This window comes from Cynara cardunculus (assembly GCF_001531365.2).
Source record: "Cynara cardunculus var. scolymus isolate 2C chromosome LG 2, CcrdV1, whole genome shotgun sequence".
Classification (NCBI taxonomy): Eukaryota; Viridiplantae; Streptophyta; class Magnoliopsida; order Asterales; family Asteraceae; genus Cynara; species Cynara cardunculus.
Window position 1 is genome coordinate 32,995,798 of NC_037529.1, and position 13,284 is coordinate 33,009,081.

The 13,284-nt window shown below is 38.0% G+C and overlaps 1 protein-coding gene across 1 annotated transcript; it reads left to right on the top strand.

Annotated features, from left to right (window-relative positions):
- The first annotated feature begins 434 nt into the window (after positions 1–434).
- LOC112507614 (protein SCAR4-like) lies at positions 435–12,678 on the top strand. Its single transcript, XM_025112262.1, has 9 exons — positions 435–751; positions 3,772–3,935; positions 5,275–5,398; positions 5,481–5,610; positions 7,829–7,890; positions 7,995–11,346; positions 11,443–11,526; positions 11,632–11,736; positions 12,175–12,678. Exons 1-9 carry the CDS (start codon positions 597–599, stop codon positions 12,229–12,231), a joined length of 4,233 nt encoding a protein of 1,410 aa, XP_024968030.1. The 5' UTR covers positions 435–596; the 3' UTR covers positions 12,232–12,678.
- Positions 12,679–13,284: the final 606 nt, after the last annotated feature.

Here is a 13,284-nt window from a genome sequence, read left to right on the forward strand (position 1 = left end):
CTTGTTCGTGGAGATTAAGAGTAATACAAGCGACTACGATTGATTTGAGAGGTAGAGTGAATAATCAAATTTTATAGAGTTTTAGGATAACTTTAGTTTTTTTTTTTTCTTTAATCTTATTTTTACTTGAAATGTAGGTAACAAGTCATTATTTAGGTAAGAAGGACCTGATTAATAGGGTTCATAATGTCCACAGATTTATTTGTTTAAAAAATGTTCTAGAAACCAGAAAGTTTATTGGGTTTTTTTTGGACTTTTCTCCCGTTATTCAAACAAAACACAAAAATAAAAACTTTTAGGGGTTCATATGACAATACACAAAAGTACAAGGACATAAAAAGATAATACACCTTTGAGTAATAAATACAGTTTCCACCGAGTCATCCGTCGTCGTCTCTCTCTCAGAGCTGTATTCATTCACTCCGCTTTCTCTCTCTAGAAATTCTTTTTGGTGTTCAAAACATTTTTGAACGACTGTTAATTGGGATGCAGTGTAAAAATTGAGCAATGCAATGATGTATAAATATAGATGCACAGATAGAGATTGATTATGATTATCGAGATTGTGTGGAACTGATTTCTGGGAATCGGAAGAAATGCCGATAAACAGATATCAGATAAGAAATGTGTACAGTTTGGCTGATCCGGAGCTTTACAAAGCAGCTGATAAAGATGATCCCGAAGCTTTGCTTGAAGGTGTTGCCATGGCCGGTCTTGTTGGCGTTCTCCGTCAGCTCGGTGACCTAGCAGAGTCAGTACTTGCTATTCTTTTTCCCTTTCACTTTTTGCTATATTTGTTTTATCTCGTATGTTGGTGTTCGTTAAGGTAGGAAAATAGGACCATGGCATTGGAGGTATTAAATTGGGATTGTAGCTCAATTATCTCGAAACTTGAACTCATTTTTTTCACTTCCGATTCCGAAGGGTTGATTTTTAAGTAATTCGAGTTGATGCAAAGTAACAGTGGATTTGAACTAAATGCGCTTCAATTATAATTCTAAATCTCGAATTTCATGATCCTAATGACAAGTGATCTTATGTCATGGATTTCATGTCTTGACAATACATAACCTAGTGAACCAAATCAACACAATTTGACCGTAGTATTTATGCCTTCAGCTAATCTATTGCATCAAATCAATTCTTGATTTAAAACTTCAGGATTCCATGTTTGGAAGTATGTAGTTATGGAACTGGTTGATGACATCAGGGGTTTATGATGGAAACAATCATCTGTTTGATATATAAGTTAGGATGTGTGTATTAAAATAGGCGAGTAATATAAATGATGCTTGTATATTGCTTAACTGAATTAACATTTGGGTTATTGTGTAGATTGGGGAATCAAGATTGGTTGATAGACCACTCTAACAAAGATGGAAGATAACATTCTAATGAGCATACATCAGTTTTTCAGCTAGTAGAGCAGCTTCCAATATTTTGTTTTCTCCTTTCCTGTGTGGATGGGCAGAAATGAGGGTACTGCTAGAAATTTTGTTGGTTTCAGGTTTAAGTATTCAACTGTTACAAAATTGGGTCAACTAAGATATGTGCTTTTGAACTCCACTTCCTTGGCATGGTTTCCTACTTTGAAGACCATTTTCTGATCATGAAAAAGAGCAATAATATTTTGCGCTGTGAATAAACCTTGGCAACTTCACTAAGGATGATAATGAACATTTTTTGTTTCATAATTTAACATTTTGTGAACTTGCTAAGCGGTTAAGGTTGCTGGAAAAGCATGCATAACAGAAATCCCCAACCAAATGGGGAGCCTAGTAGTGTTTGTATCTTTTTCTTGGATTTAGCAATATATTATTAGAAGTTAGAACCACCCCATGTGACTTTACATCTAGGGTTAATTAGTTAAATAGGCAACAACAGTATTTTTATAATCAAAATAGGCAACGATATTATTTTGATAACTGAAATATACAAAAATAGTATATCCATGATTAAGAAACACCATAAGTAGGGTTTAGAAGAAGCTTGATTTGATACAGATTCTGGGGTACAATTAAGCATCTTTGGGAGAGACTGCTGCCTCTCAAAAGCAGACCAACATATTTCAGTTCCTATCATATATGCTAATTAGTCATACCTGATGAGAAGACAAGGCCTTTTTGGCTTTATGGTACAAGCTATGCTTTTTCATGTGAAAATTTTATTAACATGATTGTGAAGCATGCTCCTTGGATTGTAAGGTTGCCGTATTGTAATTTTAAGAAAGCACCAAAAAGTGGTCTTACAAGCAAAGTGAATGCAGCGGATATGGAACATCCAGAGTAGACCGTCATCATCTGTATGCTACAATAAGGAAAATTGTATTAATGCCAAAGACGATCTATGTGATATTGGTTCCTAAAATAACCAAGTTGGACCAACTGTTATAAATTGTAACGCATTCTTTTCCTTTTCAGTTCCTAACAATATAGGAAGGTCTTGTCCAAACTTGGGATCTACTATCTGGTGGTGTAGACTTGAGCGATTTTCAAGGTAAACACATAGTACATCAACCCATATACCTCTCCATGTTTAGCATCCTGTAGCTTGACCCAATCTGCAAGCTGGCATCTGTGACTACTCGACTCATTAGCATTCAAACACTTTGATTGAAAACTCTAGTCTTCTTCAAATTTGTGATCTATAATTGAGGATTGTAGACTATATGGAAGCAATTTTCAAGGTAAATACATAGTGCATCAGTCCTTAGACCTCCATGTTTAGCATCATGCAGCTTGGCCCAATTTGCAAGGCAGGCCTTAGGATGAAGAACCAGTCACAATTCAGATGCATTAGAGCACTCTCATGGAGAACTGCACAAGGGGAAATTATCCCTGCGTCTCCTTCCACAGGATTCCTGATTCTAGCCTTTGTAGGTAGTAGTACAAATTTGCATTAGACTTGCAGCAAATCATAATTATTTTTGAGATTGTACTCACATTAGAATTAGTATGATTATGGGTGTGGTGGCTTAGGTTCGAAATATGTTACTGTTAATCTTACCTAGATCATTTTAAGAGAGAAGCTGTCAGGATTCCACACCAGAAGAAATGTGGTGAAGGGTCTAACGTCAACCCAAGAATGTAATAGTTGTGCAATGGATTACTGAAGATTTACTTGTCAGAAACAATTACTACTATGTATTACAGATAGCGTGCACTCCCCTTTTGATACTGGAAGACTAAACAGAAATCCTGGAGCCTAACTACCTAGTGAGCACATTCCCTATAGACATGTTTTTCATTCCAGAGATTTTAATTTGATTTAGGACCGTCAGAATATTATTGGTCAAAGTAAAATTCGAATGGTCATAGATATCCACTTGGTCCCAGAAAGACATTTTGTTAGGTGCCTTGTCACCTGTGATGCACTGGCATTTTTTGGTGGCAGTCCATGATATCAAAAAAATCTATTGCGTATTATCGCTGCAAATAGTTGGATATATCTTTCTATTTCATATATGGATGTCAAGACACTGTAGATGCTGCAATTAGTAAGGAACTTCTAGTGTCCACTCGTTACAAGCATCATTGTCAAAATTATGAAATACATTGGGATAACTTATACAAGACTTAGCAATATAAAGAAATAGCAGGATTCTTTGTATAGTGAACAATCCTGGACTTGGGTCTTTTTAGGATGGTGTCCCAGCAAGGACTGACAGCCTGATGACGTTTTAGAGCTGTTGAGCTCGAATTTTATATTCTGATGTACAGTCTTTTGATATTATGCTACAAGTCTAACAAAAGCTTGCATCCACTTCTGAAGGTTCGCTGCTGAGATTTTCCATGACTTGCATGAAGAAGTGATGGCAACTGCTGCTAGGGGCCATGGTCTACTGGCACGCGTTCAGCAGCTTGAGTCGGAATTCCCTTCAATTGAAAGGGCATTTCTGTCCCAAACACGACATTCAATTTTTTTTCCCAATTCAGGTCAGATATTTGCTCCTAGATTTTCACATTTCATATTATCTTGCAGGTGTTACCTCATATATTGTTCTGCTGCTATTGCTACTGATATGATCCTTTACTGTGTTTGGTACATGGAACTGGACATGACAAGACAAAACTCACTGTCCCACGTTTGGTGAGACATGGGACAGGACAAAAACTCATTGTTACACGTTTGGCGCGAGATGGGATAGGACAAAAATTCACTGTTACAAGTTTGGCGCGACATGGGACAGGGACTGGGATTGGGTGGGACAAAAAAGACTTCTTTTTGTTCCACCAAAAAGGTGGAACAAGATGGGATATAAACTAAAAAATGACTAATCTACTCCCATTTGATACAATCCTAATATGGTATTTGTTTTAATTGGTCACCACCGCCCATTGCCTCCACCACCCCAGCGGCCACTTGTATCCACTGCCGACCACCGTCAGCCACCTCCTCCTACACTACAACAACATCCTGCACCACCTCCACAACCACTGTTGGCCACCAGTCACCACTGTCCAACGATGCCACCACTACCACAGTCGGCCACCTCCACCATAACCACCACCACCCCCACCAACACCTTTACCTCCACTACATCGGCCACAACTACCTGCTCCACCACTGCCTGTCGCCACCACCACCACTGCTGTGCACTATCTTCACGTCCTCCAAAGTCACTGTAGTCCATGAGCCACCATCACCACCATTGTCGCTGCAACAACCTCTACCGTGCCTCCGCCAATTCATAAGGATCTTCCAAACCGAATAAAACATAGTTTTTCCTTTGTATGAACTGGGTTTTTTCCAACTACCATCAATTATATCTTATTCTTCATTCAAGTTTGGTACTATCTTATATGTATGTATTTATGTATGCGAAAATTGTGTAAAAATGTTTATAATTAAATTATTTAAATATTTTTTTGATTTGTGTCATTTATAACTATTATATGATACATAAAATCATCAAATAACTTCTAGGGGCAACTTGTCTAATCTTGTTCTATCCAGTCCTAGTCATACCAAACATTAGACAAACAACTTGTCCTGTCCGGTATCACCTGTCCAATCATGTCTGAACCAATCGCTACCTTAGGATGTGTGCTATCTTTTAATACAAACATAAAATTAACTTCAAATAAGTCTATAAATGCCCTTTATTCTAGTACATAATCATAAAGTTACCTTCCAACAAATCAAGGTGCTGGAACTCACCCATTGTTTGGCACTATAACAGTGCCCAGCCATATGGTGTGAAATCTTTTTCGCAAAGAAAAAGGCTTTACTTCACTCGTCTAATTCCAGTGAGGATCTCTATTTATGCTACAGGTATTGATTGGCATCCTAACCGTCAAACTGCGCATAATCTTATCACTACGGGAGATTTACCACGGTTTGTCATGGATTCTTATGAAGAATGTCGTGGTCCACCTCGATTATTTCTTCTAGACAAGTATGCTATCATTTTCCCCTTAAGTGTTTTGGCATGCCTCTTACAACTTGCCAGATTTACCAACTTATGTGGCTGTCAACAGATTTGATGTTGGTGGTGCTGGGGCATGTTTAAAACGCTACACTGATCCGTCAGTTTATAAAGTGGAAGCATCATCATTTGAAATTGAAAGTGCTGAAACTCAAAGGGATAAAAAGATCCGCAAGACGAAGGTGAGTTCGATGAAGAGAATCATTTCGCTTGCATTTGCTGGGAATAGGAACTTGTTCATGATCCTCCTTGTTATTTTTTCTGTGTTGTTATCCTGCAACACTTGCATGCAAAAATATCTTGTACATTAATGTTTACATGATATTTATTGCATTATTGCCTCTCGTTAAATGCTCAGATAACTTTGGTTTAGCTTCATTACACACTTTGAATCTTAGAGGAAAACGTTTATCTAGATTATGGATATGTCCAAAGCCTAATTTTTATTTTTCTTGTACTCTACTAGTTTACCTCAGGTAGGTTATTTACTTTAGGTCAATTGAATTCTTCTTCGAGGCATTTGATGCATTTAAAATGCCTATTTTATTTTATAGTATCTACTGCTTAGGTAGGATCCAATTTTGAGAGTACTTAAAGATACCTAGTACAGATATATCAATAATTTGTCGACCTATTTCTTGCATAACCAGTTCCCCAAACACATATAGACTAAAAAGCATTTAAGATGAAACAATAATATGAAAGCCTATGTCATTGAACCATTTAGAAGGATCCTGATTAATTTAATTGCCCATCAATCCAATTAGAAAGGATTCTTTTTCTTTTGTTTTTCTTTTACTTTATTGAAGTGTGTAATATGTATTGACAATTATGATTAATTTATAGTAATAGAATATGATTGTAACACCCCAAAGCGAAAAGCAACGAACTGGCCCAATAACTTCGAATCCAACTTAAAACCATGGTGGAAGTTATTGGTAGCCCACTACTTGAGACTTATAAGGAGTTAACAATTCTCACATTCTATCAATGTGGGACGAGTTGTTACAAACTACCCCATTTAAACTCCTGACATTAGGCTTATCCAGAATCTTTCTCCTTGTCATCGGCAATGTGGGATTTTCCTAAAATGTTACAAACACCCCCTATTGAGGACTCATCATACCCGATGAGGTTTGCCCCACCATCCCGATGGTACAAGGATCGGCTCTGATACCATTTGTAACACCCCAAAGCCAAAATCAACGAACTGGCCCAATAACTTCGAATCCAACTTAAAACCATGGTGGAAGTTATTGGTAGCCCACTACTTGAGACTTATAAGGAGCTAACAATTCTTACATTCTATCAATGTGGGACGAGTTGTTATAATGATTGACCGAATTATTGGTTGATCTATCATGATTGTCCAGCTAATTTTAAATTACTATCAATGTGTCGAACAGTGTCTGATCTTCACAGATACAAAGTCTCTACCCCTTGGGGGTAGAGGCAAGATCTGCGTACATCCTACCCCGCAGACCCTACCTTCGTGTGGGATTTACTGGGTTAGTTTGGTTTGATTTGTGTAGAATGGTCCAATTCCATAGGAAATGTTTGAGCTAGCTATGCTGTTACAGAATAGGCTGGGTGTTGAAAGCCTCATAAGGGTCTCATGAATTCGGTTACAAAAAAAATCCATGAATGTTGAGTTGATGTTAATTTGGCTACAAATTTTCTTCATCCATACTCGGTCCATATTCATGTGTCTGAGTAGCAAAAGAAGTTCTGCTAAATGACATAATCATTACTATGTGAGGCATTGGCAGCCAAATAATTTATTCTTTTCAAAATACAAGGTTTTATGTATCTATTATTTTTTGCATAAAGCTCTTGCAATTTTGGAGAGGGATGTGTAAAGAAGAAAAAACACAGCTCTACTGTTCAGCGATAGGCCATGGGTTTCATCCTAACCATCAGTATCTATAACAGCATTGAGTAGTTGTGTACATGTACAATACTATTTATAAGATTATACATGGCCATTTTTTTTAGCCATATGCTTCAAGTAGCTTATATTAGCAACACAACCAATCAACAACATGCGCACCCAGAACATTAGCCAGGAGTTGTATTCCAACTTTTGTTGCATGATGTAGTTACGCATGAGGTTTCCATCCAAGCATAGAAAGTGATGCTATGTATATATTTACGTGACCTTTTTCATAGGAAAAATTAGATAAGTTCTATTTCTGAAATAGTTCCTGCCACACCTCAAGTTATGGCTTCTAGAATGGTGACACTTAAAGTAGTTTATGTTTTTTTGGTCAAAGTATCATAGGCAACTCTATTCTTTCTACGTTAGTCTTTTGCTGGCATGCTTATCTCTTATTTTCCTGGTTGATGCATTTTACCAAAATTACCAACTTTCTCATATTTTACTATCTATCAATTGAACAGAAGAAAGGATCACGATGGAAAGGGGGAGAGACTCAAGAGGTTTCACAGCTTTCACATGTCAAGTAAGACGTTAATATTAATGTCTTTCACTCCATGGATCTATCCAATTATGCTGCTTAAAATAAGTCTGCTATTTCAAGCTAACTTGTTTGGAGTTGCAATGCAGACTCCATCAGTTATTCCTGGAGGAGCGCGTGCAGAATGGTGCAATTGAACCTGCACGTCTAGTCAAACTGAAGAAAAGGCCCAACAAACTCCCATTTGACTTAGAAAGTGGAGAAAGTTACATGAACAAGTTGTTAAATTCTCCTGAGGATAAACTTGTTCATGAAGTACCTGTTTGTTTGTCAACTTTGATGTTGCCTACGAATACCTCTAATGGATCAAGGCTTGAAATACCTGAGGATAGTATGGTGGGCTCAGCATTAGGTTCGGCAGTGCAAAGTTCAAGGGCAGAGAAGATCGTCTATGGGGATCCCACAGATAGTCTCTCCAGGAAAGTAGCTGAAAGGCAGACTTCAGAGCAGCCAACTTCAGGCCTAAGCTTGGGAGCAGGTATTATCCCATCTACACTTGAGGAGGAAGTAGATGAGAAACAAATAGCAGTTGTTGAGGAAATTAAAACAGACGGTCTTCAAAATGGTTACCTATCTGATGATGTTGCAAGCGAGACGGACAATTACATGGATGCTCTTGCTACAATGGAGTCACAACTTGAAACAAATGCGGAACTTAGAGCCAAGATTGATCCAAGCGTAGATCATGGAGAATATTCTGATGCAAACATAGATCAATTCCAATCTCAATTATCAGGTTCTCAATCGAGAGGGAACTCGATTGCATCAGATGACGGGAATAACTTGATTAGGAAGGGAATAACTACATCTTTGTATTCTGATACTACAAGCATGTCAACTGAAAATGCATCACCAGAAATTCCTCAACCCTTTGCATGTACCGAAATTCCTTTTCATCCAAGAGTTCCACCCAAGCAAGTCTCCGATGCTGAAAAGATTATGGTGACCCAATATTTGGACCATAATATCACAAATGATACGTGCATTGATGCGAGCAAAGTGCCAAATGTTAGTTCAGCAATTGATTCAGCTCTGCACGTCGATCAAGTAACAATTTTGGAAGAAGGTACATCAAAGGAAGCAGATTCGAATGAAATGTCCTCAAACCATAATGAAACTCTTACTAGTCCTAGAAAAATTGGTGAACATCAAATATATATGGAAGTTACTGTCGACTGTACATGTAAGCAACCAGACTTTCTTCCAACAGCTGATAGTCCATCTTCAATGTCATTTGCTGAAATTCCTGAAGGCGAGGTAGACGATAGGCTTGATAATGACAGCTCTAGACCTATGATTCATCTCCCCATCATCTCAGACACAACTTGCAGGATCAGTGAAAATTCCTTGAGCGAGGTTAATGAAATCGAACATGAAGAGGATAATCACAGCACAGGTTCGGTTGACAGTCATTGTAGTTTGTCACATTCAGTTACTTTACATGCGGATGAGCAGCCTTTTGATACCTCCTTGGCAGAGTGTGGCATTGATAATCTAGATGTGAAGCCTAGTTACACCACTTTCAGTGATGATGTTCCTGTAGCTGAAGTGGCTGCTGATAATCCTGACATATATTCAAAGGAGCAGTTTAAAGAAATAGCAGATGACATTTTGCATATACCTGATTTGGCAGAAGCTATAGTTCCATATTCTAGCGAGGATGAAACAAAATCAAATAACGCCAAAATTGAACTCATGACTGGTGCTGTTTCTGATGTTGCTGATGTAAATAGAAGTGGAGGCAATGATCTTTCTGCTCTCAAAGATGAAGCAGAATTAGAGGAGAGAGCAAAAGAATCAGTTAAGTCGGAAGTTAAAGTTGGGAGTAATCCTGTGTCTGTCCCTGATGATCTTGATATAAATGAAGGGAACGATCTTTCGACTCTTGAAGATGATGTAGAATTGGAGGCGAGAGAAGTAGACTCTATTAACTTGGAAGTGGAAAAGAGGGCTGCTGTTCTTCTCTTAGTTGATGTCGACAAAAATGAGGATAATTGTTGTTCTACTCTTGAGGAACCAGATGGGAGTCGATCAGTTATCAGTCACTTATGTAACGAACAAAATTCCCAGGAATCTGGAGAAAAGGAGGAAGTGGATCAGCTTTTGGTTATTTCTCCAGATTTGGACTACGTTTCCTGTGATACAGCACCTTATGATAGTTCAAACAATCTATTGCTTGATAGCATTCTCGACACTAGTCTGTCTACTTGTGATGATCTGGATGATGATGTTGATAGCCCGTCTCTAAATTCAAAAATCTTGCAGGATCAAAGTCATTCTTTTCTTGCAGAGACGGATCAAAATGGACTTCAAGAAGTTATCTTACGTGATTTGAGCTCTCCACCTGGCAACATTGCACCTTGTGATCCTTCAAATGTACAGTTGCTTGATAGTGCTTCCAGCTCAGTTGTGTTCACAGAAGCCAACCATGACTTAGAATCTAAATCTCCAAACCATGGTGATCACGATAAATTTGAAGCTGCGAAGTCTTCTCCTCCGGAAGATAATGTCAACCAGCCTAATGATCAACTTCATGTGCAATCACTTGCATCTGAGGGATCTCAAATGTTACCCCAGTTGGATTCTCTGACCCACATAGATCATGAAAAACATTTTGATACTCATTCCGAGCCTTATCCAGTGAACAATGCAACCCAAAGTATAGTACAGGAGGAAGATCTACACCCGCAACCTATGAATGTGGTGGTAGCAACTGATGAGTCTACCCATATACAAGACGTGCAGTCCTCTACTGAATCTGATTCAGTACCTGTTTCTGGAAAACTGCATACATTGGAGTTGTTGCAAATGAACAGTCAAGAGGTAAACCTCTCTGCCCAAGTCAAACACCAATCAACTCCAGTGTTTTCTGGTTTTGGCATACTTCCGCAGTTATCTCCAGTCAAGTCAGAAGATATACCTCCATTGCCACCTCTTCCGCCTATGCAATGGAGGATGCGAAAACCTCAGAATGCTTTGTTGACTCCAACAGATGGTGGTCAACATAGTGACAATCCCTTTCCATCGATCTTTCCATGTAAAGCTGATGAAGGTCCCCAAGTGGTGGTTCACCCAACATTAGATGAAATTAGAAATCCAGATACAGAAAATCGGAAATCTAAACATGCTTATAAAGATTTGAGAAGCGACACAGGGGGTTTCAGCCAAATATTATTACCTGAGGCTAGTTTACACACGGAAGACCATGACAAATCATCTGTACCATCAGAAACAAAATTTGCAGAAACCTTGATGTCAGCTGGAACGGAGCATTCTCATAGCGTTCCAACTTCTTCTGGCTGGGAAATTTTTTGGCCATCATCAAACCCGTATTCATTTCAACCTGTTGATAATGAAGTGTCAAATACTATTCGACCTATCAAAGTACAGCGACCACGTAGTCCTCTCATTGATGCAGTTGCTGCTCATGACAAAAGCAAAGTAATACTGATTTCTCTTGAATAATCAACTAAATGCTAAATTTTAGATAAAAAGATTACGTGAATTAATGATTCTATTTCTTATTTCGTTACGCAGTTGAGGAAGGTCTCAGATCGAGCCACACCTCAGATACCAAAGGGAGAGGAAAGTGATGCCATACTGGAACAGATACGGGCCAAGGTAAGAAAGAAATGGCAAACTCTTGTTTCCCTTTTCCTGTTTCTAGATTAAATGTTCTTATTTCTGCTTATTTTTTGGTAACGATTTTTCTTTGATTTCTATTAGTCCTTCAACTTGAAACCGGCTGTCCAGACCAGGCCAAGCATTCAGGGTCCTAAGACCAATTTGAGGGTGGCTGCTATTTTAGAGAAAGCAAATGCAATTCGCCAGGTCTATTTTTCTCTCTGTTTTATTACTGGGTATAGCCGCACAGGTTAATTGCAGTTAAAATTTGGAACAAGATTTTTTGAACCATCGTACTTGCCTATAGGTTCTCAACTAATAATAATCATACTTAATAAAATGATATAAAAACACTAAAATTTGCAAGAACGAGTTATTTTAGATAAAATGTGGAAATGCACAAACAAAAAGAGAACATTCTAACTTGGTAGTTTTAGTCCATACTTGTGCTCATTCTTGTGAAGTTGATAGTTTTGCAATTTCACAAAAAAAGAAAAGAAAAGGAAAGCTTGCTTGCAATGAGAAGTCGAGAATGAAAACACAAAATTTACCGAAACCTGGGTTCTTTTGGCAGTTGGTTTTGTCGTTTACGGTTTTTCTCTTAAGCTGGGCAGTTCATAACATGAACTAATGTCTCATTTACAGGCATTTGCTGGAAGTGACGATGACGATGATGACAGTGATAATTGGAGTGACTCTTGAAACATTCAACCATTCGAAATACAATCAGAATGAAACATATAATGAGGTTCTCGGGTCTTTATGCTCACACCATTGTAGTTAATCCCATCATTCTTTACCAGGTAACCACAATATCATCGAATATTGTCGATAGGAGTTTGTGGTCAGCTGCATCTTTTTCCTGCTCTACTGCCTCTTTGTTTGGTATGCTGGATTTTACTGTTTTGTCCTTCCAATGGATCTCACTTTGAAACCTATACGTGTACAATAGATAAACTGTGCAAGGAGTCCAGCGTGTATTCGCGCTTTTTGGTCTGGTTTTCAGATGTAGATTCTGTTAGTTGTATATGGGCATCTTGGGTAACACCATACAGTTGCATTGGAGTTGTTCTGGATTTTAAGGCTGTGTCATATGCAAAGTTTATATGAGATTACAATTGACATGGGATTTGATTGATTGATTACTCTTAACAGTCTTGTCTCGATCTCAAATCTTTTGTGAATATGATATTCGTATCATGTTGTTTTGTTGTTATGATGATTGAAAAACCAGTTAGGACTCAGGACTAGCATGATTGTGACAGATAAAGGGAGGGATAGGGCAAGATCTGTTGAGATTGATTGGTTGCTAACAGGTCCAACACCCGGTTGCTAGTACTAGCAATTACGACCATTTCGCTTGGTTTAGAGATGCACAAGGATGGTTCCAACCAAATAGGTCTGGTCCTTGTATCATTCATCATGAATATGTGATTCATGATGAATGATATGTCAATTCATCATGAATATGTGCGATTCATTCATGATGAATAACACTTTTATATTCATCATGAATGTGTTGTTCATGATAAATATTCATCCTGAAAAAGGACACATGACACATTGTCGACGATTCTTGGGTTCCTAAGAGAACTTTCTTCCATATAAACTCAAAATCATAATTCAAATATCAAAGCTAATGGTATTACATTTTTGTTGTCGTTTTCACACTAATAAATGCAATAGTCGCGTACTTTTTGTTCATCTAAAATCTTAGTACTTTCTGTTCATCTAAAATCTTGGAACATTAAAAAA

Bases quoted from the DNA above. Each gene is read 5' to 3' on its own strand.
- LOC112507614 (XM_025112262.1), top strand. From the start codon at position 597: ATGCCGATAAACAGATATCAGATAAGAAATGTGTACAGTTTGGCTGAT. The intron at 3,936-5,274 runs GTCAGATATTTG...TTTATGCTACAG, and splicing joins AATTTTTTTTCCCAATTCAG to GTATTGATTGGCATCCTAAC. The intron at 5,399-5,480 runs GTATGCTATCAT...GGCTGTCAACAG, and splicing joins CGATTATTTCTTCTAGACAA to ATTTGATGTTGGTGGTGCTG.